The sequence below is a fragment of the Notolabrus celidotus genome, chromosome 8, assembly GCF_009762535.1.
Source record: "Notolabrus celidotus isolate fNotCel1 chromosome 8, fNotCel1.pri, whole genome shotgun sequence".
Taxonomy (NCBI): domain Eukaryota; kingdom Metazoa; phylum Chordata; class Actinopteri; order Labriformes; family Labridae; genus Notolabrus; species Notolabrus celidotus.
This window is the reverse complement of record NC_048279.1, coordinates 34,817,092-34,840,787: the sequence shown is the minus strand read 5'-3', so window position 1 is coordinate 34,840,787 and position 23,696 is coordinate 34,817,092. Positions and strand designations below refer to the sequence as shown.

The following is a 23,696-nucleotide window of genomic DNA, read 5'->3' as shown; positions in this document are numbered from 1 at the left end:
TGATATCTCTAACTAGTAATGCCATTTTTACTGAGTCAAAGCCAACTAACTTCAATTGATTGATAATACCTAAACCTAGTAATAGAAAAAAATTATTTTTTTAAACATTTTAAAAAAAATGTAAAAACTGAGTTATCTGTTTTTGCAAATTAACTCTTGAAAGTGAAACAAGGATAAAGGTTGAGCCATGCCATGACTTCCACACTATCTTCAACTCTTTGTCGCAGCCAATCAGCCTTTAATGAAGATTTCAATCTTCAAATATGCATCTAGATAGGCTGAGTTATTTCTCACTGGAGCTGGTTGATGTAGTTTCACACACAAGTTATTCAAATAAAGAGGAAAATGCACATTTTTTGGTCCTTTTTCTGCAGACAATGTGTCCACAACTCTGATCTGTGGTCAAATTTCAGGGCAAAATTTGGATTCACACAATAATCTCATAAAAAATGGACAGATTCAATTCTCCTTCTCCGTTCCTATCTGTGGATATTCTTCTCCAAGCTGTACAGAACTCAGCCAATTGTTTTTAAAGGTGACATATCAAGCTTTTTTCATCAATATATATTGGTCTAAGAGGTCCCCAAAGCATGTCTTTAAAGTTTATGCTCAAAAAAAACACTTTGAAATCAGATTTTGTTCTGCCTGAAAAGCCCTCCTCTTCAGTCCTCCTCAGAACAGTCTGTTTTCTCTCTGACCACGCCCCCTCAGGAAGTGGGTGTGGCCTCGGCTGTCCAGCACGCTGATCTAATGTTTACATGTTGGCTGAATATACACGGCTGCTCACAGACCCGCGTTACTTCAACCCTCTGAATCTGATCCAGAATCTGATCCTGACGGAGAGGCGCCTGCAGTAGGACCTTTCTGGACCATTGGTCACAGATTTAGTGTTTCTTGTTGTTTTATTTATCAGTATGTAGACGTGTGTCTTGGTACACAGCTACCAACATGTAGCTATGTGGCTATGCTAACTAGTGCTAGCAAAAATCATCCACTAGACCTTCAAATCTGCAGACGTGGGGAGTAAAACCGACCTTTGTGTTTATTAAGACAGCCTACAACTAGCATGCCTCCCTCCTAAGCTCCTTGTTAGCACACATTTGTGCAGGTAATGAAAAACGGAGGAGGGATTCAGTATTATTTATACAGTCTATGGCTGAACAAGCTCCGAGCTCTGACTCCGTGACAGACCGGATATTGTTGTTACGTAACAAAAACACGGAAGTCTGAAACAGCTCGTTTATCACACATTTACAGAAAGGTGGAGAAATCAGAACAGGGGCAGAATGGATTCTTTTCATTTTCAGGGGGTTTGTAGACAGGGACACATATTTCAGGTAGAGAACCATTAAAAAGTCCATTTTGCATGATATGTCACCTTTAAGATTTGACTGATTACTTTTAAAGCTCTACATGGACTTACTCCGAGCTATATAGCATACCTTCTAGTACCCTACGAGCCGATGCATGCATTGAGATCCTCGGGCAGAGGTTTTATTGTGCATTCCAAATACAAGGCGTTCGCAGCGAGGGGTCTGACACTCAGGAACCATCTGCCTGAGGAGATCAGGTCTGCTGAGTCAATGAGCTCTTTTACATCCCTTCTTAAAACATAACTTTTATCATAGAGCCTTTATCTGGGTCAGGGTCCGGGAGGCAGACGCCTTCTCTACTTTTAAGATCACGTTTTGATAAAGCTTATAGTTAGAGCTGGATCAGGCTTGGACCAGCTCTTAGTTATGCTGCTATAGGCTTAGACTGCCAGGGGAACTGGCGCACTGACACGCTGGGATCCTATCTCACCCCCTCATCACTTCCTTTAACTCTGCCTGTCCCATTAAAGTTACTAACCATAGACCCTGGAGTCCCTGAGCTCCCTTGTCTCGTAGGTTCCTCTGAGCTGCCGTAGACGTCCTCCTGCTGTGGTCGTGCTGGACTCCAGCGGCAACAGCTACTACTACTACTCATCTCATCACTATCACCGCTCCCTCTCTCTCTTATTCTCCTCTATCCCTCTTTCCAGACCCAACTTGGTCTCAGCAGATGGCTGTCTAACATGAGTCTGGTCCTGCTGGAGGTTTCTGCCTGTTAAAGGAAGTTTTTCCTCTCTGCTGTAACTAGCTAAATACTGTGAGGTGCAATGCTCATGGTGGATTAAGGTGGGGTCAGACTGAGTCTTATCTTGTCTTGGTGTTGGGTCTCTGTTCAAAATTTGACATAGAGTGGTCTAGACCTGCTCTGTTTGTAAAAGCATCTTGAGATAACGCTTGTTGTGATTTGGCGCTTTATAAATAAAGATTGATTGATTTTATTTTATTTGAACCGTCTTAAGAATGAATTTTAAAATAAATGGATTCATTTAAAGTTATTTCAGGGGATTTGTATGTCTTTTAAAATATGTTTAATTTCTTTATCTTGACTTGTGTGTTTTATGAACTGCCTGTTTTATTTTGCTGCCCATGTGAAGCACTTTGTAACTCGGTTTTTGAAAAGTCTACAAATAAAATGATTAAAAATCATGAATATTCTGGCAATAAGGTAAATATGATGGTTCACTAAAAGATGGCTTTAAAGATACCCAGTTCTCCTTCCATGTCCTTTAATAAAATCCGCTTCACACCCCGCGAAATAAACAAAATACCTCATGAAATATCAGCTCGAGAATCTCTTGGAATTTTCTGTTAAAAATGCTAATGAGTTGGGAGCATTCCTGACTTGCCTGGCCTTGCCAAACCACCTATTCTTTTGTGAAGCACATAATGAAACCTGGCTGAACTTCCACGACAGAGAGACGCCAATCTTTGGGCCATTTTGGATAATTTGGCACTCCCTCTCTCCATGTAACGACTTGTTGGAAAAGTCATTCTCCTTACAAGAAAATAAGCGATTAAAAAAAAACATATTTTGTTTCCTTCTTTTCCAGATGAAACTTTCTGAGCTCATTCTTTAAGCCTGAATCAGACATCACTGCAGGTCGCTCTCAGGGAGTAAAAGCTTAGTCAGAAACCTGCGCGCGGCCGTGAGTCATCTATCCTGTCCGGGCATGAGAGGTTTCTGCACCAGTCGGTTAGTAATGGTGGGTTCATGTGTGAAGATAAAGAGGATCATGTTTTGAAGGTCGGGTTTCGGGAGCATGTTAACGTTGTTCAAGGGAACATAATCTCCCTCATTGGCTCAGATTAATGTTGTCACTTCACTCTGATATCAGATTGTTTCTTCTAATCTGTTGGTTGGAGTGTTTCTAGATCAGATTCATCTCAGTGAGAATATCCTCTGCAAGGTTTTTGCGGTTCACATGCCTCTCTTTTAGAAGACATGGCCTAAAGCATGTGGACGTCTAACAAAACCACTGGCACCATCACCTGCTGTTAAGTCTCCAAGTTCCAGGCTTTAAATCAGGTGTTCAAACTCGTCTGAAGGGATTTTCTCTCGTTCAGCCACGAGGGCTTCAGCGAGGCCTGACGCTGATATTCAGGGTGATAAGGGTCCGGCTCGTTCCAGGTCGTGCCAGAGGTGTGGGAACGGGTCAAGGCCGCAGCTTTGTGAGGACAATTCCAGCTAATCCGCATGAAACCGAGAAAAGCATTTCTTTGTCACGCTGCGTAATCGTCATGTTGTGACAGAACAGGGACAGAAATAGGTCACAACAACAGGTTGCAACATGAAGGCAATGAGGCTGGGAAGATCACGGTGTCCCCATCTAAGAGAGACACTTCTACACATAGCTTACATAATATGTGGGAAATATGAAGTGGGAAATTACAACATTCAATTTAGAGATCATGAATCAGTGTGCACAAACTGTAATAATCTGCTGTTCAGTATCTCATCACAAGATAATGTGGATTTTAACTCTTGCATATTCAATCTTTTAGATTCTCTATGCATGGACATGTATTAAAAACCATGTTTGAGCTATAAGCATTACATAAAGCAGAGTACACTTCTGTCCTATGATGGTCATCTAGAGACGTTTCTCACCTCTGGATGCTCTTTGCAAGCTATAAAGGTAAACATACTTTATTAATCCCCATGGGGGAAATTCAAATTTTCACTCATGCTCTTTTTTTGGGATCATACTACATACACACATAGTTTGTTATACATACAACCATGCACAAACATGCTATGGACAGGCTTAGGAGAGCTGTCCGAGTATGGATGCTGCCATCAATCAGCGCCCAGGGGTGGCCAAGGGTGGCACTGGCACCCCTTGAAATCCAAATGGCCACCCCAGGGGCCACCCCAAAATCCTAAACAATAAACTATGTTGGCTGTTTGCTTTGTCAGAGGTGGGGTTTCTGTTAAAGTCTATAATTTGGGATGAGTTAAAAGGCTGACAGTAGATTTCCTTATTAGTGACCACAAATGTGGCTTTGAAAAATCATCTTTTGTAAGTCCTTAAAGAATTAAGCTTAGAAGATTTAAGCCACTTTGTCATGTTTTTTTTCAAGTCCAAAGGAATATAACAACTGTTTAATACTTGAATGAAAGTATGTTGTGAAGACAGAAAGGGTAAATGTTATTTATTGGTAAATGCACTGGCCACCCCTGTTTATGTGAGAGCCTCAGTTGGGCCACCGGGGTCAAATAGTTCTGGACATGCCCTGCCAGCGCCACCCAAGGAATTGGGGTTCGGTGCCTTGCTCAAGGGCACCTCAGCAGTGCCCAGGCAAATGGACCAGCACCTCTCCAGCCACCAGTCCACTTGCCAAACTTTGTCCACTCTGGGACTTGAACCGGCGACCCTTCTGATTCCCAAGCTAAGTCCCTGTGGACCTATAAGAGAGCGCTGCATGCTCACAGTCTTTGACCCGGCTGTTATCAACCATGATACTGTCCTGAATACACCTGCCGAGTCTCTGCCTCTTAAGAAGAAAACATCTTTCCCTATCATGACATTATAAATATAAACTGTAGGTTTTTCATGTCAGTGAATCGTCACCACTTCATTTTAGGACAGCTGATCACTAGATTAGCAACATTAGCTTCATCTAACTGCATCAAAAAACATTCTACACAAGCATCTGTTCAATGGGTACATTTATGCAAGCTGAGTGAGAAAGTATGGCTGGGCTAGATTTAACATTTTTATTGCAATAAAGTCAGACTTTTAACTTTGTGCATCTTGCAGGAGCTTGCATAGAGAAAACAATGACATGGTGAATGTTCAAAATATTTGACAGTGTTGTCTTCATTCTTTCAAACTGGAACTTTATCCATCTGGACTCAGTTTTAGAATCTGAAAGTCTAAAGGTAATCTAACTGCTCAGATCTCTGGTGATAACAGTTCCTCCTTTAAGTCCTGGTCTTAGATGACGCCTTAACAAACTCATTGTTTCCTGTTTTAACTCCATGTATCATCTAGTTTGCAATGTTTTATAATCTTTATCTTTTTCCTCTGTGGTTTTTCTGACGTTAGAAGTGAAGACATAGTTCTGCCAACATGTTAGAAGAAGACGTTTTTCTGACATAAACTCACATGCTGTTTCTTCTCAGTAGCTCTCGGGGGGGCCTCAAGATAAAAACGTTAAGAACTGCCTGAAAATGTACGAACATGTTCAGGTGTGACCACAAGGTTCTGACCCCTCTGGAGCTGCGGTCATGTTACAGCAGCAGACCATGTCCCTGTGAACCGTGCACTCAATAATACTCTAGATTTATGTCATGTTTCTATACATACATTAGGAGTTTTACCTCAAAGGTTTATATGACAGAGACGAGAGGTACATAATGTGATGACTATTAACTGGAAGGACACAAAGCCACCAACAACTGCTGAGTGGAAACAGAGACTAAAGCAGGTCTACATCCTGGAACAGATGACCAAAAATCTACAACTGGAGACAGACTTTATTATGCAAAGATGGACATGTAACCATGCCATCTGCATGATGTAGCTGAGCTCGGCATAGAGCGTGGTTATACGGGTGGCCCTGACCCCTGCCTGAAATGCCTGTCATTAGGTTATGTTTTATTCTGTATATATATATATACACTACCAGTCAAAAGTTTGGAAACACCTTCTCATTCAAGGGTTTGTATTTATTTTAATTATTGTAAACACTGTAGATTAATACTGAATACATCAAAACTATGAAAGAACATATATGGAATTATTTAATTTTTAAAAAAGTGTTAAATAAAGCAGAATATGTTTAATATTTTAGATTCTGTAAAGTAGCCCCCTTTTTCCTTCATGACAGCTTTGCACACTCTTGGTATTCTCTCAGTCTGCTTCATGAAGTGGTCTCCTGGAATGGTTTCTAATTAACATGAGCCTTGTGAAGAGTTCATTTGTAGAATGAGTTGCCTTCTTAATGTGTTTGAGACCATCAGTTGTGTTGTTCAGAGGTAGGGTTAGCACACAATGGATAGCTCTATTTGACTACTGCTGTGATCCAGATTATGGCCAAACCAGATTATTTCATAGTTTTGATGTCTTCAGTATTAATCTACAATGTTGGAAATAATTAAAATAAATAAAAATGAATGAGAAGGTGTGTCCAAACCTTTGACTGGTAGTGCATTTATATATATATTTATATGTATTTAATTTATATACAAATGTTGATTTTATTTATTTATTTATTTATTTATTTATTTATTTAATTAATTAATTAATTAACTAATTATTTTATTTATTTTATTTATTTTATTTATTTTATTTATTTTATTTATTTTATTTATTTCATGTATTTATTATTCATTTATTATTATTATTTTCATTATATAGATGGTAAGTAATGTAGAAATTGTGTGTCAAGCTGTGAAAAATCTAAATAAACAGTTATAAAAAATGTTTCTCTACACACTGTATGAGTATGTTTTTTGGGGGGCTTTCCTCTCAAACACAGCTCACAGACTTTATATTTTATGCATTGTTACGTTGCGTCATGCCTTCACAGCTCCTTATTATTTGGAATTAATATGAATACCTGTTTTCTTTTTGTGTGGTCCTGTGAAAGACGTACTTTGGAAAGCACACACAAATCAAACATTAGAACAAAGGAAAAGTTTGTGAGCTTTCCTGCAGGAATTTGGGCCATCAGCATTCAAAAAACGAAAGCCTTCAGCCAATCCTCTGAGCGCGAGAAGCAAACACACACAGACACAATAATCCTTTCCACCAAACACATTTCATCTTGCGCTGGCGTGCATGAGTAATGAATATCAAATACACCTGCTTTTGCACAAGACAGGCTTATTTTAATGGGGCTCTCTGCGGCTGTTTCAACACCTCCCCGTCCTCTGTGCCTCTGTGTGACGTCTCTGTATTAACACAGCTCGCCCTCCCTGTCTGTAATCCTCTGGTATACTGGCCTTAGGGTGTGGACAAACACCACAGCTACCTGGAGATTATAAGAGAGGACAGGGCTTGTAGGGGCTTGCACTGAAGAGCTAATGCTGCGCTAATTTGCCTGAACATCAAAGTTTGCACCAGGTGACTCATATGCAACTGTCAAACATGAACGCTGACATACCTGAGGGGGTAACAGGCCTTTTCTTCTCCTGAATATTCTAGTTGTTCTGCACATCCTTTCAAACGTTCACGGATGAATGAGTCCGTGAGCGACCTTTGACGCCGTGCCTCATCATGAAGTTTCATTTTCAGCTCGGTGACACGCCCGGGTCCTGCACGGCTCGCCCTGCTCAGACTTGCAGCAGTGTATTAGGAGATATCAGCCATTTTTTCAACCCTCTCTCTCTCTCTCTAATTCTCTCTCTCCACCAACTCGCTGGTATGGTTTTATAGCTGCAGTAATACCCCTGAATCAAAATGTAAATCTGCCACCGGGACATGAAGACATATACCAACGTGTCGAAACAATTTGTGGCTGAGAAAGCACAGAGGTCCTCCAGATGTCTTATGTTCACAGAGGGGGTTGAATCAAAATGTAAATCAATCACGAGGGAGCGAGCAGCCCGTATATCTGTCCAGACTGCACGTGAAATGGAAGGATGACAATGTGCAGGCTGATCCAATTACATCCCATGTCCCAGAGTTCCTGTATATGTCTGCCTTGCCCGTATGTTAACTCCCTTAAAGCATCAATTACATGATGCATGGCCATGCTGAGCATCCGAGTGTCTGTCCAGACTGTCATCAAGCTGTAAGGTGAAGCCGGGAGAGGTGATCTAAATTATAATGTTGCAGTGAGGCATCTCACAAGTGCAGCAGGGGATCAGCATTATAAACCACTGCCTGTGTGCACCATTATCCAGGAAGCTTTGACAGTAGGGATGGGCAATGATTTTTGGATATTTGAATGTTTGTTTGAAGAGTAACTTTGAATATTTTCCCATTTTAAAAGTACAATTTTTCATTGTTTTTACCGGTGCCTGGTTGTAATTCAGTATTCCCACCAGACGGTGGTTATGGATAAGGCTATAAGAAAAAACTGTTTCTCCTCTCTGTAATAAATGCCAATCCACATTAGGTAATTCAACCCACTCATTCTGGTCATGTAGTAAACTATCAATGTATTGGAAAAGCATCTTTTGTTGTTTGTCTAAGGCTTTTGGAAAGTGTTGGAAACCTGACCCACTGGGGTCCATCCTTGGAACTGCAAGCTCCTTATCTTTTGCCGATAAGTATGAAAAGAAAGCTTTTTGTTTTGAAGTGTGGTTGCAAAAAAAATTATTCTAAGAGTGTGGAAGATGGACTCTGTGCCCACCTCTGATCTGTGGCTGGGAGAAATGGCAAATATACTCTGCATCTTGAGAGACTGAGATTCCACAACGAAGACAGGTGGTGTGTTCAATGAGATTTGGGACTCTTTGCTCAATTTTCTTTGTGGCAAAGATTAATATTCTGTGTCTTAACTGCACCATCCTATATGTGCCTTTGTTTTTTCAAGTTTTTGTTGTTGTTTTTTTCCTCAAAAGAACTGCTTAAAGGCCCTGTGAGGAGTTTTGAAATGGCTGAGAAACAGACTGAAAATGATACCGATGCCTCTTTATAACCTTCAATAGCAAACAAGACCATCAGCAGCAACACTGACACCTTCTCTGTTGTAATTTTTAATGCCTGAAACAGCCCTGAGGGGGGTAGGTGTCAGACCAGATGATGGACATCTTGCTTCAGAAACAGTCTTTATTTGACTGTTTTCATGGAAAATAATCACATTGCCTGATAAAGTTGACAGTTGAACACAACAGGACGAGGCTTTTGTTGAAAACACTACTTTTGCATGTATAGGACGAGGTATCACTTTGTCCACAAGGGGGGCGCCAGAATTGATACAAAACAAAAGTTCCTCACAGCAGCTTTAAGATACGGTTTTAATGTGATCAATGCTGCTAATGCTATAGACAGGCTCTTTTTTCAATTTTTAATTTGTGCTGTTTTTTGTTAAGTCTGTATTTTCTATGTTTATAAAAGCAATGCATATACATTTTTTAAAAATAGCAAAAGAAGAAGGAAACATTCACAACAGTCAGGGATTTCCCGGTTTCTGAATCTCACTCTACCACACACGTACTTCCATAGACTGAGCATGGCTCTAAAATGTAAACACACACGCCACCCTGCGTCACAGAAACACAGTCATAAAGATTGAGACAGACACTGACAGTGCCCGCTACTAACAGCACCTCGTCCTGCTCATAGACTGTATAAATAATGGACGTAGTATCCGTGACGTCACCCATCTGAAACACTGTTCTGAGGCCAATCGGCGGCGGCTGTGACGTAAAGAGGCGGGCTTTGAGCCTCCTAGCCAACAGCTACAGTGTTCCCGCCTGTCAATCAACTCAGCTGTGCTTCTCATTGGAAGACTTGTAATCTTAATATCTTCAAAATTACCTTGTTATGAAAAAAATTCACCCCCCGTACAGTGTGTGTAGTTTGAGAAATGAGCTATCCAGACTACACTCGTTTTTTGAACCAGGCTGTAAACATGTTTATTTCTGCTGTAAAGATCGTCTTTTTTGAATTGGTGTGTATGTGGTTTCCTGTACTTCCGGAGCCAACCTCAAGCGGATCCTCCATGAACTGCAGTTTTTAGCACCTAAGCATTAGACTCATATTTTTAGACCCGAGGTCCTGCTGCTGGTTAACGCGACTGCCACACAAACAGGTTGTTAATGGGACAGGTGTGTGTGTGGGGGTGATTATTCGAATAATCCTTGAATAGATGCTAATGATTATCAGAGAGTATTTTGGCTTGAAATGCCCATCCCTATATGACAGCAAAACAAAACACATGAATGAGAAGTAATTGCATTAAAAATCTTATTTCAGGGGTGCTGGTGGCCTAGTGATCTAAGCGCCCCACGTATAGAGGCTATAGACCTCCGGTTCGACTCCCGGCCAGTCGACCGTTTGCTGCATGTCTTCCCTCACTCTCTACTTCCCACGTCTCCTGTCTCTCTTCAGCTGTCCTGTCAATAAAAGGCAAAAAAAGCCCAAAAATATAACTTTAAAAAAATATATATAATTTCAGTCTTCAACCAAACAACATGTTTGAACATCCAAGCTCACTTTCAACTGAATTCAGCAAAAAGCATGAATTAAAATGAGAAAATGATGCAGAATTTTCCATCAGAAGAGAAGCTTTGATACTACAAGTGCCATAAATTGATTTTGAATGATGATAATGATTCTGTAATTACGTTGTTACTGGCACACGTTGTTGTTGTTGTCATTCCAGCATCTGAGAGGAGCTCCGCTGATTTTACAAGCCTCTTTGTGAAACAGAACTCCCCTCCAGGCAAAATACAACAAATCAGAAACACAGCAGGGAGGATATTTTCCTTTTTGCATGCATTGCATGAGTCACCGAAACTGAACCCTCCAAAAAAAAAAAAAAAAATGCCACGCTCTGTTAGGTTATCACAGGATGCAAAAACATCTCACGGGGTGTTGCTGCTTCAAGGCCAGCGGTGACCAATTTCCCTTCTTAAGCAATGAAAACATCCAATGGGGCGCACATCACCTCTGTGTTTGTGCTGCTTCAGAACAGGAAGTGTGTGTGCTTCTACAAACATTGAGGCTGTGTTATCCAAGAGGCAGGTTGGAGCTGATATTATGTTTATAAATGAGCTGTAGCTTGTTTTGAAAATGAAAGCTGTGTGCTGTACTGGTTACATATCAACCACTGTGTGAGGGAAATAAACATCTGCATGCAAAGAGAGACTTATGTGGATCCAGTAGCTTGTAGAAGTTGTCAGTGTTTGCATGATCTGTGTAGATGGCAACAAGTCCGTGCTTTTGTACTCTTACCTGTTTTGGAATCCACATCGAAGTACGTCCGGTGAACTTCCAGCATCTGGAAGGTGAGCTTCCCCTCAGAGGAGGTGTCCACGTCTGTCGCCTCCACCTGGACGACCGACTTCACGCTCCCTACGTTCTCCAGGACGGACGCAAAATAGACCGGCTGTGACAGCTCTGGAGCGTTATCGTTTACATCCAGGACCTCCAGGAAGACGTGAGTCCAGGAGATGAGAGGCTCTGTGCCCAGGTCTGTGGCGTAGACAGAGAGCCAGTAGTGAGGCCTCATCTCCCGGTCCAACGTCTCCGTCGTGCGTATGACACCTGAGGCACACAAGAGGGTGCAGAAGAAGAATGAAAGTGTTTCACTCTGGAACAATACACCGGTAAGTACTTGTTTCAAACCTGCTGCTGCTGCTGCCCCTCCAGAATGAATCACTTATCAAGGTAATCAGTTTTATTTTTAATAATCCTAACCACCCTGGAGGGATGATCAATCACCTGCTTTCATCTTGTTTGAGTCCTGGATTGGCGCCCAAAGGCCCAGCAACAAGGATGACACATCTGTGTTGCCAAAACTTACTCAAATTCTCCCGTTGCAGGAGAAACTGGATTCCACTGAGTAGTTTCAGCACACAGGGGGTCTGAAAACAAGAGAGAGCTACTTTTCTGCTAATAGTAGCTTTCAGACGTAGTTTAAATTTGGAAACCCCGAGGGAGAGCTGAAAAGCTAACAGCACAAAAAAGAGATGTATTTCAGTATGGTCCCATTATGACAGCGAACTCTATTTGCCCTGATTTTATCTGAGCCTTAAGTGCAGCAACAGGCTAATGGAATGCTCTACGATGTATTGAGGGGTCGTAGGGTATCCTCTGCAGAGGGATATATGCTGATGGAAAATACTCAAACCACCTTTACAGACCCCAGAGGAAATATTATGTTTTTACAACCATAAGCGTGTGTCCAATCTTATCACAAGTTTAGGGAAAACACATGAGGGAATAAATCGCTGCAAAGAGCTTCTGTGGAAACGTGGTGCAGACATGTCAGTGTGCCAATCTTCATCCAGGTACATTTCCAATCCCCTAAGATAAAAGTGCTGGAAAAAATGCCCCTCCAAAAACAAGGGGAAAACTTATTTCAAGGTACTTTTACCTTGAAATAAGCAAACAAATCTGCCAATAGAAGAAGTGAAATTTGATTGCTAAGATTTCTTAAAATATGACATAATATTTTGAAACTATGATCTTAAAATTAGCAGGGAAAACTTATTTTAAGCAATATTTGACCGGTGTTTTAAAGCTTAGTGTCTCAGAATAAGACAGGAATCATAACAGTTAGTATTTTTTCACTCAAAAAAAGATTTCTGCACTAAACTTCTTCATTTGAGATATATTCACCTTATACTGAGTTGTATTATAGCAGCACTTCTCTAGGTTTAAGACCATCTTGTTCTTGAAATAAGATGACAAAGTTGAATTGTCTCATGTTGAGATATAATGTCTTCTCATAGTGAGCTGGATATACTAATATTCAGTCATGTTGTTCTTTAGGAGAAGCCAGCTCTGCTCTAAAGGAGGTGTTTCATTGTGTGCATGGAGTTTGAGGATGAATATTTTTATCTGATTTAAAGAAACAGTGTCTGAAAACTGAAACCCACCCTTAAAAACAAAAACTTCTCTTCCTTCCTTTCTTTCTTTCTTTCTTTCTTTCTTTCTTTCTTTCTTTCTTTCTTTCTTTCTTTCTTTCTTTCTTTCTTTCTTTCTTTCTTTCCTTCCTTCTTTATTTCCTTTCTTCCTTCCTTCTTCCTTTCATTCCTTTTTCCCTAACATTCTTTCTTTCTTTCTTTCTTTCTTTCTCTTTTTCTTTCCTTCCTTCTTTCTCTTTTTCTTTCCTTCTTTCTTTCTCTTTCTTTCTTTCCTTCCTTCCTTCCTTCCTTCTTTCTCTTTCTTTCTCTTTTTCTTTCCTTCCTTCTTTATTTCTTTCTTTCCTTCTTTCTTTCCTTTCCTTCTTTCTCTCTTTTTCTTTCCTTCCTTCCTTCTTTCTTTCCTTCTTTATTTCTTTCCTTCTTTATTTCTTTCCTTTCTTTCTTTCTTTCTCTTTTTCTTTCTTTTCTTTCTCTCTTTCTTTCTGTCTTTTATGGGTGTGGGCTGTAAGGCAGGTCTTGTGTCGACTTAATGAGGATGGCATTTTAGAACTGAAAGTTTGAAAGTAGGAGGGATTTGTGAGTGTTTGTGTGTGTGGTGTGTGTGTGTGTGTGTGTGTGTGTGTGTGTGTGTGTGTGTGTGTGTGTGTGTGTGTGTGTGTGTGTGTGTGTGTGTGTGTGTGTGTGTCTTTTTTAATTACTATGGAAATGTGATGGATATTTAAGATTACTACTTTGAACTGTTACTTTAATAAAGTAGGTTGAAAGTCTCTCTTTCTTTCTTTCTTTCTTTCTTCTTTTCTTTCTTTTATCAATGGATCTGTTTTCCAATAAAAGTCATTTCCTTAAATCAAGTAAAGTGTTCGTCTTAAATCAAGATTATTCGTCTTCTACAAATAAGATCTCAGCTTGAAAAATGTCTGAAATGTTAAATAAACCTTGTTTCTTCTAAATTACAACTCATAACAATCATTTCAAGATTGTTGGACTGAACAAGATATTTAAGATGTCTTAAAACAAGTCCCTCTATCTCACTCAAATGTTACTTGTTCAGTAAATGTATCTTAAATCAAGTGGGAGAAGACATTCAGGCTAAAAAGGAGACGATTTCACTTGGTAAGATTTTGAGTTTTTGCAGTGACTCTCCCTAAAAGTTGAGCTATGTGTCTGTGGTGGGGAGGTAATGTTGCAGATGCACTTTGCAATTTGTACCTCTATGAGCCCGATTAGTCACCGATGTCAGGCAAACAAGGGCGCCACAAATGAGTCCAGCTGAGTCAATTATATAATATCATTTAGTCGGAGTAAATTCAATAACTTCTGATGACTAATGTGGTCCAGCTGGTGTAGACACAGAGAAAAATAATCCTCCTTTCCCCTTCATCACATAAAACCAGCTCACATAAGAAGAAGTGTGTTTTTTACCTGTTTCTTCATCTATGGTGAAGACTCCAAGACCGGTCCCTTCATGGATGTGGAACCTCACCACCCCGTCTCTGCCCACGTCTTTGTCCGTGGCCATAAGCGTGACAACTGACGTCCCCACGGCCGCGTCCTCCATGACTCCGGCTTCGTACACGAACTCAGAGAACAGAGGCCTGTGGAGATTCTCGTTCACATCCAGAACCTGAATCTCCACGAAGCAGGAGGAGGAGAGGGAGCGAGGGCTGCCGTGATCGACGGCCCGTACTGTGAGGTTGTAAACCGGCCTCCTTTCGAAGTCCAGCTCCCTCTCCAGCGTCAGAGCGCCCGTTGAAGAGTCCAGATGAAAGATCCCACTTTCTGTGTTCTTCAGGTTGTAGGTGACGACGCCTCCACTGCCCAGATCCAAGTCCACGCTCTCAACCCAGACAAGGTTTGTCCCCACCGGTAGATCCTCTGGAACTTTCACTTTATAAACTTTGGGGGTAAACTTGGGCGCGTTGTCGTTTATGTCCTGCAGAACCACCACAAGTTCAAACATGGAGAACAACTGGGGGCCGGCTTTGGCTTGGTCCCTTGCCTCAACCAAGAGGTCATGCCTTGGTGTGGTTTCTCGATCCAAACGGTCCGCCACTGTCACCTCACCTGACACTTCGTCAATCCTGAACATGTCAGTGGACGTCAGCAGGGAGTACTTGACGTCACCGCTTGAATCTAAATCAGGGTCCACCGCCCGGGCTGCAAAGATAATGGAGTCTGGCTCCGTGTTTTCAGGCACTCGGATCACATACCTGGGTTGATCGAAATAAGGAGGGTTGTCGTTGACGTCCAGGACGTTCACTGCGACAAACTTCCATGCGGATGTTTGAGGTGTTCCCAGGTCGTACACGGTGATGTTCAAAATGTAGAACTCTTTGCTCTCTCTGTCTAACGGGCAAACTAACTGGAGGTCGCCGGAGAACGTGTCCATGGAGAAGCAGCCGTCCTCGTTCCCGCTTGATATGGCGTACACGAGCTTGCTGTTGAACCCGGTGTCAGAGTCTGTCGCCTTGAACCGGATGATGCTTGAATTCAGAGGCTGGTCCTCGATGATGTCGAGTGAACTGGGGATGCTCAGATCAAACTTTGGAGAGTGACGGTTTGTGATGTGAATGTCCGAAAACACGTCGTCCTCTTGACTCGTCAGAATGGGTTTGATTGACTCTATGAGCTTATCCGTCAGCTGTTTGAAGATGCCCGTTTCCCTGCAGTGGAGCGTCGGGTCATCCCCTCTGTTCGTCACGGTTATCCTCACAACTGAAACTTCTGAGTGATGCTTCCCGTCTGTCGCTACGACTCGAAAAGTGAAGGAACCTGACCCAAGGGGAATCTGCTGCTTGAGGGAGATCGCTCCTGAAACCGAGTCGATGCCGAATATCTGATGCTCATTCCCCGACTCGATGACGTAGCTCAGCTGCTGCAGCTCGTCTAAATCAATAGCAGACAGCTCGGCGATTGTTTGTCCGACAGGTAAGTCCAAAGGCACGGTGGCGTTACAGCCCACCCTCTCAAACAGAGGGATGTTATCATTGACGTTGTTGAGGGTTATCGTCACGGGGCATTCGCTGACCTGACTGAAGGGGGTGCCGCTGTCTGAGGCCCACACTCTCAGGTGGTACCGCCGCTTCATTAACTCATAGTCTAAGTGCTCAGATGTTGAAATGACCCCTGTGAATGCATCTATTATGAAAGGTAAGGGGCCTGAGTTTGCAATAGAGTACGTCACAAAGCCATTCTTGCCTTTATCTTTATCAGTGGCGGACAGTTTCAGAACACTGCTGCCGACGGGGCTGTTTTCATCCAGCGTGGCCTGATACGAGGTTTTGATGAACTCTGGGCTGTTGTCGTTCTCATCCGTCACCTCCACAACAATGTGAGTCTCAGCTTCACCGTGATTGGCCATGACATCAAACTCATAACGATTCTTCCTCTCATAATCAAACATATCTGTGGTGATGATTATCCCCGTTTTGGGGTTTATCTTGAATTTAACACTGTCTGGGTTATTCTTGATACTGAAGGTGACGTTCTGAGGCACGGCGTTCACCGAAACCTTGACTACATGAGTTTTAGGGGGTGCAAACTCACTCAGCGTGACTATGTACGTGTCTTCAAGAAATGCCAAGGGGCTGTAATGATATGCAGGGACATGAATTTGTGTAATTGGAGAGAGTAAACTTGGCATACTCCTGTCTTTAGCTTGAAGGGACAGATTCAACCCAAAAGGAGTTTGAGACCAGATAATCCTCTTTGTGGAGATCACTTGGAAGTCACTTCCCCGCACACCTGAGGGGATTATCTCAAAACACTTGTGCGGATCCCCTCCAACAATATGAAGGGATTCCACAGGCTTAACTCCGGCCTCCACGTGGACATTGATATTTATTCTACCGTCTTGAGAGACTGTGGGCGTCGGGGGAGGTGTGATAACCGGGGAGGGCATTGACATCTTCTGAACATTAACTGTAACTCTGGCGACGTTCCCAAATTTCTGAACCCCTGATATTTTCTTTGTCCGGTCCTCAGCTAACACAGTGAGGTCGTATCTCTCTGCCCGGGTGTGATTGAGCCTTTTCAGGAGACTGACTGTGCCTGTGAAAGGGTCGACGGCAAAAGGATGAGCTCTGCTGGTGAAGGAGTAATAAAACTCAGAGTTGCTCCCTATGTCGGCGTCCGTGGCGCTGACCCTGACCACGCTCGACTTAAGTGGAGTGTCCTCCCTGATGGCGACGTTGTACGAAGCCGGGTAGAAAAGAGGCTTCAGGTCGTTGGTGTCAAGGACCTGGATGAACACCTTTGTCTTCACCTGGAAGTCAAAAGTGCTTTCAGTGGCCTCCACAGTGAGAGCGTAAGTGTCTCTAACTTCCCTGTTGAGCTGTGCTGAGTTACTGCTGCGTGTTTTGATCCTGAGGAAGCAGAAATCCCCGACTTTGACTGCTTCCGCCTGGAAAAGGCCGTCGTCGTCACCCGAGACGACTTTATACTTGATTTCCCAGAACAGGTCCAACACTTCGATGCCCATCTTCACCGGCGTCTCAATGTAAGTCCGCGGGGCAGAGTTCTCATTGATGGTGGCGTTGTAGAGATAGTGTGTGAACTTTAGCGGTGAGCTGTCTTTCCCTTTCACTACACTCCCCTGACATCTCATGACCGTGTGCAGCAGGACTGCTATTAAAGTGAGGAGAGTGGCCATGTTTAGTGCCTCCATGAAGCGCCTCATACCTGGGAGGAAGAAAAAAACAGACAATAAATCAGGAGGTAAATAGAGGAATTGTTTCTTTACTGAATGGTTATGTGTTTTTTTCTGCAGAAGGACACATAATTCACTCAAAACCTGTTATTGCATTTAAGTAAACACACCAGTCATTTCCCCAAAGCTCCACACAGAATGGACACAGAATACACGTTAACACAACAGCAGAGGTGAGGCCTTTTTGCAAGGTATCTCCACGCCTGTTCCAACTTGTCTTGACCGAAGAAAGGAGCCAAAGTAAAACAACACATTGTTTCAGGGCCAGAGAGTTGCCTCCGAGCTTTTTCAGGCAGGTGGCAGCCCGAACGCTTCCCCAGTAATTATTCCTTTGGAGGCTGGATTCTGGGGAAATGTACTCCTTGAAATTATGACTTGTAAGCCCTTTGTCATCCCAGAGCTACGAGGAGGGATTTGTAGTCTGATGACTCGGTATCATGCAGATGACAGTGGGTGGTTCAGTCCTGATCCCAGTGTAAACGGCAGCATGTGTACTGTAGGTCTTGGCTGGTGATTGCTTTATGTGCATTAGAAGTCCCTGGAGGCATGAGCCACCAAATTGCTGCTTTTATTACAAACAAAGGATCAGGGACCTGCACTGATGTGAAGGCAATATCAATTTGAATTGCAGTTTCTCTTTCAAGAGAGAGAGATGTGACCAACATGATGGTATTAAAGGTGTGGTAAACCACTCATGTATGAGTCATGCATGAAACAACAGCGTTGATAGCTTCATACTTTTTCTTTTTTTTTATGTCAAACACGATAAAAATAACCAAATAAATATGTATAAGCAAACACAGCCGGGAGCGGGGAAGACAGATGTTCTGCAAAGACTCCATTTAAAACCAATCTGTGTTCAGGGATCAATACATGCATGGCTAATGCATGACATTGCATGAATGTTATTGGTGGTTTTAAGATTCTTTATGTCCAATTCCATTCTTATTTAAAACTTTGTGCTCCTCATGAGTCCTTTTTTCCTTTAATCAGGAAAGTCCTGAACGAGTAGGTCCCACTTTGTCTTCAAACACTGGATTCCAAACCTAATCTATATCTTAATCAGTGTTCATACTTCAGTGCAGTAGCTATAGTTGCATAACTGATGCTATCAAATACCGCCGTTATCATTACTTTGGTTTTAAAGTCAGGATTTAGCATTCCCATGCTGTGCCAACTGTTCACCTGCATGCAGGTTAAAGCTTTTCTGCACTCAGACTGAGAAAAGATCAAGGAGTGGAATGATCATCATCAGTGCATGAAGCACAAATGCATGGATATATAATATCAACCTTTACTTCATTTCTTCACCAATCATGTGACATCTTAGCAAAAAGGAATGCACAATGCAATGAATGTTGAATGTTTTCTAACTCCCAGGTCTTTAAATAAAGATAGTTTTGCAAGAGCCACTTTTGCAAGGACAAACTCAAAAAGTAATATCTGTGGAGTGTCACTTTAGGCAGTTTCAAGGCTTCAACAGTGAATTCAGGACTGAAAACCACAGCTGGTTGGGGTTAGCAAATGCAACATGACGTGGTTTAAAAACATTAGTCGACTAAAACATTAAATGTCATATTCTTTTGGTTAAACAAATCAATATTCTTAATATTGCAGGTTGGAAATGTCTTGTATATGTTTCTTCAAAGCTGCAGCCACTAGCTGGTAATATTATTGGCTTCTACCATCTTGCTATAATGCTCTGCTACCTGGATGTAAACAAGCACATCACATATTTCAAGATGGCATCTCGTAGTGCAGCATGGTTTGTCAGTATGTTGATCTAGTGGAGATGAAGTTGTACGTAGCTGTGTCTGGTTAAACTGACATATAACCGATTGGCTGGAGCAATATGTGACCAAAGCATGCATGTGGAGGCTAACCTGCATGGAGGACTGAAGGCTGGTGGTGCTAGCTCTGCTAATGGAAGTCACACTCGGCAAGTCACTATGACATTTTTACTTGCAGACTCTGTGATCCTGTGTTTAGCCAAGTTGAATAAAACAAGCTTAGTTTCAGTTAAAAGGCTTGAAAATGAGTCAACTGGGACATCCTTAAAAAAATGTTGTCAAGTTAACACCAAGGAGGGTTGGGAGGTTGAAGTTCAAACACTACATGAGAGCAGGCTTACACTCAAAATCAAGCAATCCAGTACAAGTTTCTTTATCATAAGTGTCTCCAAGAGAAAACCTGATGAACAAGCAGTTTAAGAGTTAAGATGAGGATGAAGCCATCATGTTCCAGCTGCATAGATAAGCTAAAGGGAAAACAAAAACTGAGCTTAAAGGAGACTTTAAATCAGTTTGACACACACCTGAGGGCTCAAGAGACTTTTTGGTTTCCCGAATGGGATAAAAAACCCAAAACTGGGACATGAAATATGTTGAATACATGACTTAACCTGAGCCCAGTAAGTGCACAGCCGCACCATGCCTGCTCAGATTTCACCACACTTACACAACTGACAGCAGAGAGAACTGGAGGGCAGGAAACTTTGCCCTTCACTGCTACTCTGACAGCTCATCCAGAGCTAAAAGCAATCCACACAGAGCCATCTCCGGGGCAAAGGCACCGCTCCCCAAGATCAGAGATGAGAGGATCTCTGTCATCCTCTTTCCTCCTTTCACCGCTTGTTTAGAGAGCATTGTGAAAGGAAACTTCACTATGTGGACCTGGGAAGGTGCTGTTGTTTAACTTAATGTGAATCCACAATAACACAACGTTAAAAGGGACATTTATATCTCTTTATAGAAACAGCCCTCCCTGATATACGTCGCTCTGGATGCTCAGGTCGACTGGCGCTGGAGGTTCCAGTGGAGGGTGACAGGTATGTGAGGTTTTATCTCCAGTCTGGGAACTTGGTGACAGATAATCAGATTACAAAAGCCAGGGTCACTATTTGGGTTTTGGAGGGGATTTAAGGCATCTTGTCAGATCTCTGTGCAGTCGTTTTTCTATCTTTTACATCTGCGAGGCCGGATTAAAATAGTTTTTAGCATAATTTAGTCTGAAGGGGAAGCTTCTATTTTAAGGTTTGGACACTTCACATGTCCTGCTCGGAGGTTTTCCTTCCCAGCGCCCCCCCTCACAGACTCAGGTCTCTGAGCATGCACACAGGAGTGAACTGTTTACATTGTGTGACAGTGCGTCTGGTTGCTAGATTAGTGAACGTGCACATGCATCGAAATTCACATTGATCCCAGTCTCAGAGATATGGATCTACAGGATCGGCATAATGAGGTGGAAGTAATCCTCAGTGTCATAATTAAAGGACTTGGGTGGATTTTGATATGCGTGTCCACACGGAGAGAACAAATGCGTCTGAATTCAAATGTCTCAAGCTGGGATTAACAGTCCGATCCATGGGCTTATTAAAGGGATAGTTCACCTTCGTGCTGCACGGAAACTCACAACAGCTGGCCCCATGGGTCAGGAAATAACGGTTGAATGCACGAAAATGAAGCAGAAATCAGAAGAAATGTAATCTTAATTTGCTGCTCATGGATTAACCCTAACCTTAATTTAACACAAAACAAAAATAACAACACGAAGGTACACAACAGAAGAAGCACTATTTCTTCAAATGACTCGAGGAGTCATCTGATTCTGACGCAGACACCTAGAGCAGAGAGGAGCGCAGCCGCTGTAATGTATGTGTATAATTGGTGAAGATCATCTGCTCTGTTTGCTCATTTTTGCTAAATAATTTACATCTCTCTCTCATTATGTTCATAGCTAGTGAAAATTATTTGCAGTTTGTTTATTTGTAGTGAGTATATTTCAATTTATTTATGAAGACAGTTTCCACTATTTAGTTGCATGTGCTCATGATCAGAATGAATTTATCTGAAAAGGCACTTTTGCTTCTGTGTCCTAATTTATCAATCAATCAATCAGACTTTATTTATAAAGCGCTTTTCATACAATGACATTGTAGCACAAAGTGCTGTACATAAAAACAACTTACAATAGAAGACATTAAGAAAAAGATCCCAACCCCAGGGCCCCGACCCTAAACCCACCCAACAATCCTAAGGTTAAGAACACAATATGCAACAATAGTAATAAAGATCAGAAAAATAAAATAAATAAATGAAAAATAAAAAAGTTGCTGGACGAACTGAGGAAACGCTCTCATGATATCTCAATGAGGAAACACTTGAGGCAAAATAAGATGTTAAAACTCAACACAGGAAATTAAAATCACCAAAATAAAATACAATGATAAGATAATAAAACACTAAAATATTAAACCATTAAAAGAACATAAGATGCTATACTTAAAATAAATAAATAAATAAGTACATAAATAAATAAAGTAGAATAAAAGTGATTCATTTGAAATAGATAATAAATAAATAACAAATAAATAAATAAATAATAAAAATAAAACTTGAGACTTAAAAGGTAGGTCTTCAGTTTGCTTTGAAAAAAAAATTAAAAGTGATATAATATCATCTCTATTTACTCTGAGACCTTTTTGACACACATCCACAGGGTCAGTAAAGGATATATAAGAATACACCTACTTTTTCCAGTAAAAAACGGCATAGAAAATACTTCAATAAATGGCTGTAACTTCCTTAGTAAAGGTTTGATAGTGACAAAAATTCATTGGAAGTCTAAAACACCTCAGTTCAACTTTCTAACAAAACAAACTTCCTGAAGTTTTTTTTGAGTTCACAGTAAAAATAAAATAACCTACATTTCCAGACGTTTTTTTTTTAACTTCAGTATTTTCATCCATTATCAGACAAAACAAATGTAAAACTGGAACTTTAAATGCAGCACAGTGAATGATAAAGTTCTCCTGAATAAAATGATGTATGTCACTTGATGCTGAGTGCTTCAATAAGTTAGAAAAACAAAATAAACACAGGAGAGTCTGGCACCCCCAAAAAAGGTCTAGGTCTTAAAGGGTTAAACCATGTTTGTAGTTCTGAGCATATGTGGAACAAAAGACCCCTAAACTTGGCCACTACAGGTCAGAACCCCCACACCCATCTACTCTATTAATCTAAAGAGATGAAATGCATTATAGATTTCCAAGTAAGGAGCATTTCTTATTGGAAGAAATTACAGATGACCCAGTTCTCTGCGTAATGTGCTGAAGGTGAGGATACAAAACATCGAACTCAGTATGGCAACATCATAACTCACAGTAGAAATACTTAAACTAATGTATGATTGCGTAGAGCTTCCCATGGAGCGGGAATCACAGTAAATCAGCAGCCAGAGGAGGCTGGTGTGAGCGCGTGATGAGGATGGATTACACTTGGATGAAAACGCTGAAACACAATGAACGCTGCAGCAGACATGTAATGAATCCTACAAATCAGCATGACCTGCCTCATTATCACCGGTTAGCAGCGCTGCTCATCTCAGACACAGCACACAGAGGCATCTTTGCATTACATGCAGGACTTATAAAGGCTTCACATGACTTTGTGCAGGTCAGACTGTCCTCCAGATTACAAGTGTGTGTAGCATTTAATACAACTGGGAACAGCTGCTGCTTCTGGAAAGAGCTTTTATGATTCTGCAGCAAGCTGACGCGTCAGTCAGATCTCCTCAGAGTCACTAAACTCAGCTGAACCTGAAGTTGAGCCTGACAGGAAACGTTCATGTTTTCATCCAAACATTCAGAGCTGCAGGGCAGACACACTCTAGGCCATTACTGAGGTCAGCTGACACATGCAAATACACATCATCATCACCCTCACACCCCTCACACCCTCACACCCTCACGCCTCCCTCCCCGTGTGTGTTCCAGGTATGGCGACCTGCAGCCACACGTTCAGCTGGATCGCATTTCGCCATCGCCCCTATGGCTCCCAGAACAGACAGGGAACACAATCTGCAGCTTTTTGTCATTCCTCATCGGCACCACGGCCGTCTGTCAGCGAGTGCGACAGAGAAATCCCTCTCTGAAGGTATACAGGACGGGGAGGGGATCCACTGAAGGCCCACAGCTGATTCATGTGTGCCAGCACAAGAGGAACAAGTCCTGAACTTTGAGTCTGTCACGGGGCTGACGACGCAACAAAACTTGAAAGAAATGGATGATCAATCAATCAATCTTTGTTTATATAGCGCCAATTCATAACAGATATTATCCCAAGAC

At 41.8% G+C, this 23,696-nt stretch overlaps 1 protein-coding gene across 1 annotated transcript in view; it reads right to left on the bottom strand.

Annotated features, from left to right (window-relative positions):
- fat2 (FAT atypical cadherin 2) overlaps positions 1–23,696 on the bottom strand; it is a 197,388-nt gene that overhangs the window by 161,853 nt on the left and 11,839 nt on the right. The window contains exons 2-3 of the mRNA XM_034690510.1: positions 14,287–17,544; positions 11,228–11,539 (exon numbers count right to left, since the gene is read on the bottom strand). Of these exons, the coding sequence (XP_034546401.1) occupies positions 11,228–11,539; positions 14,287–17,542 (3,568 nt within the window). The 5' untranslated portion in view covers positions 17,543–17,544. The remainder of the gene's footprint in view (positions 1–11,227; positions 11,540–14,286; positions 17,545–23,696) is intronic.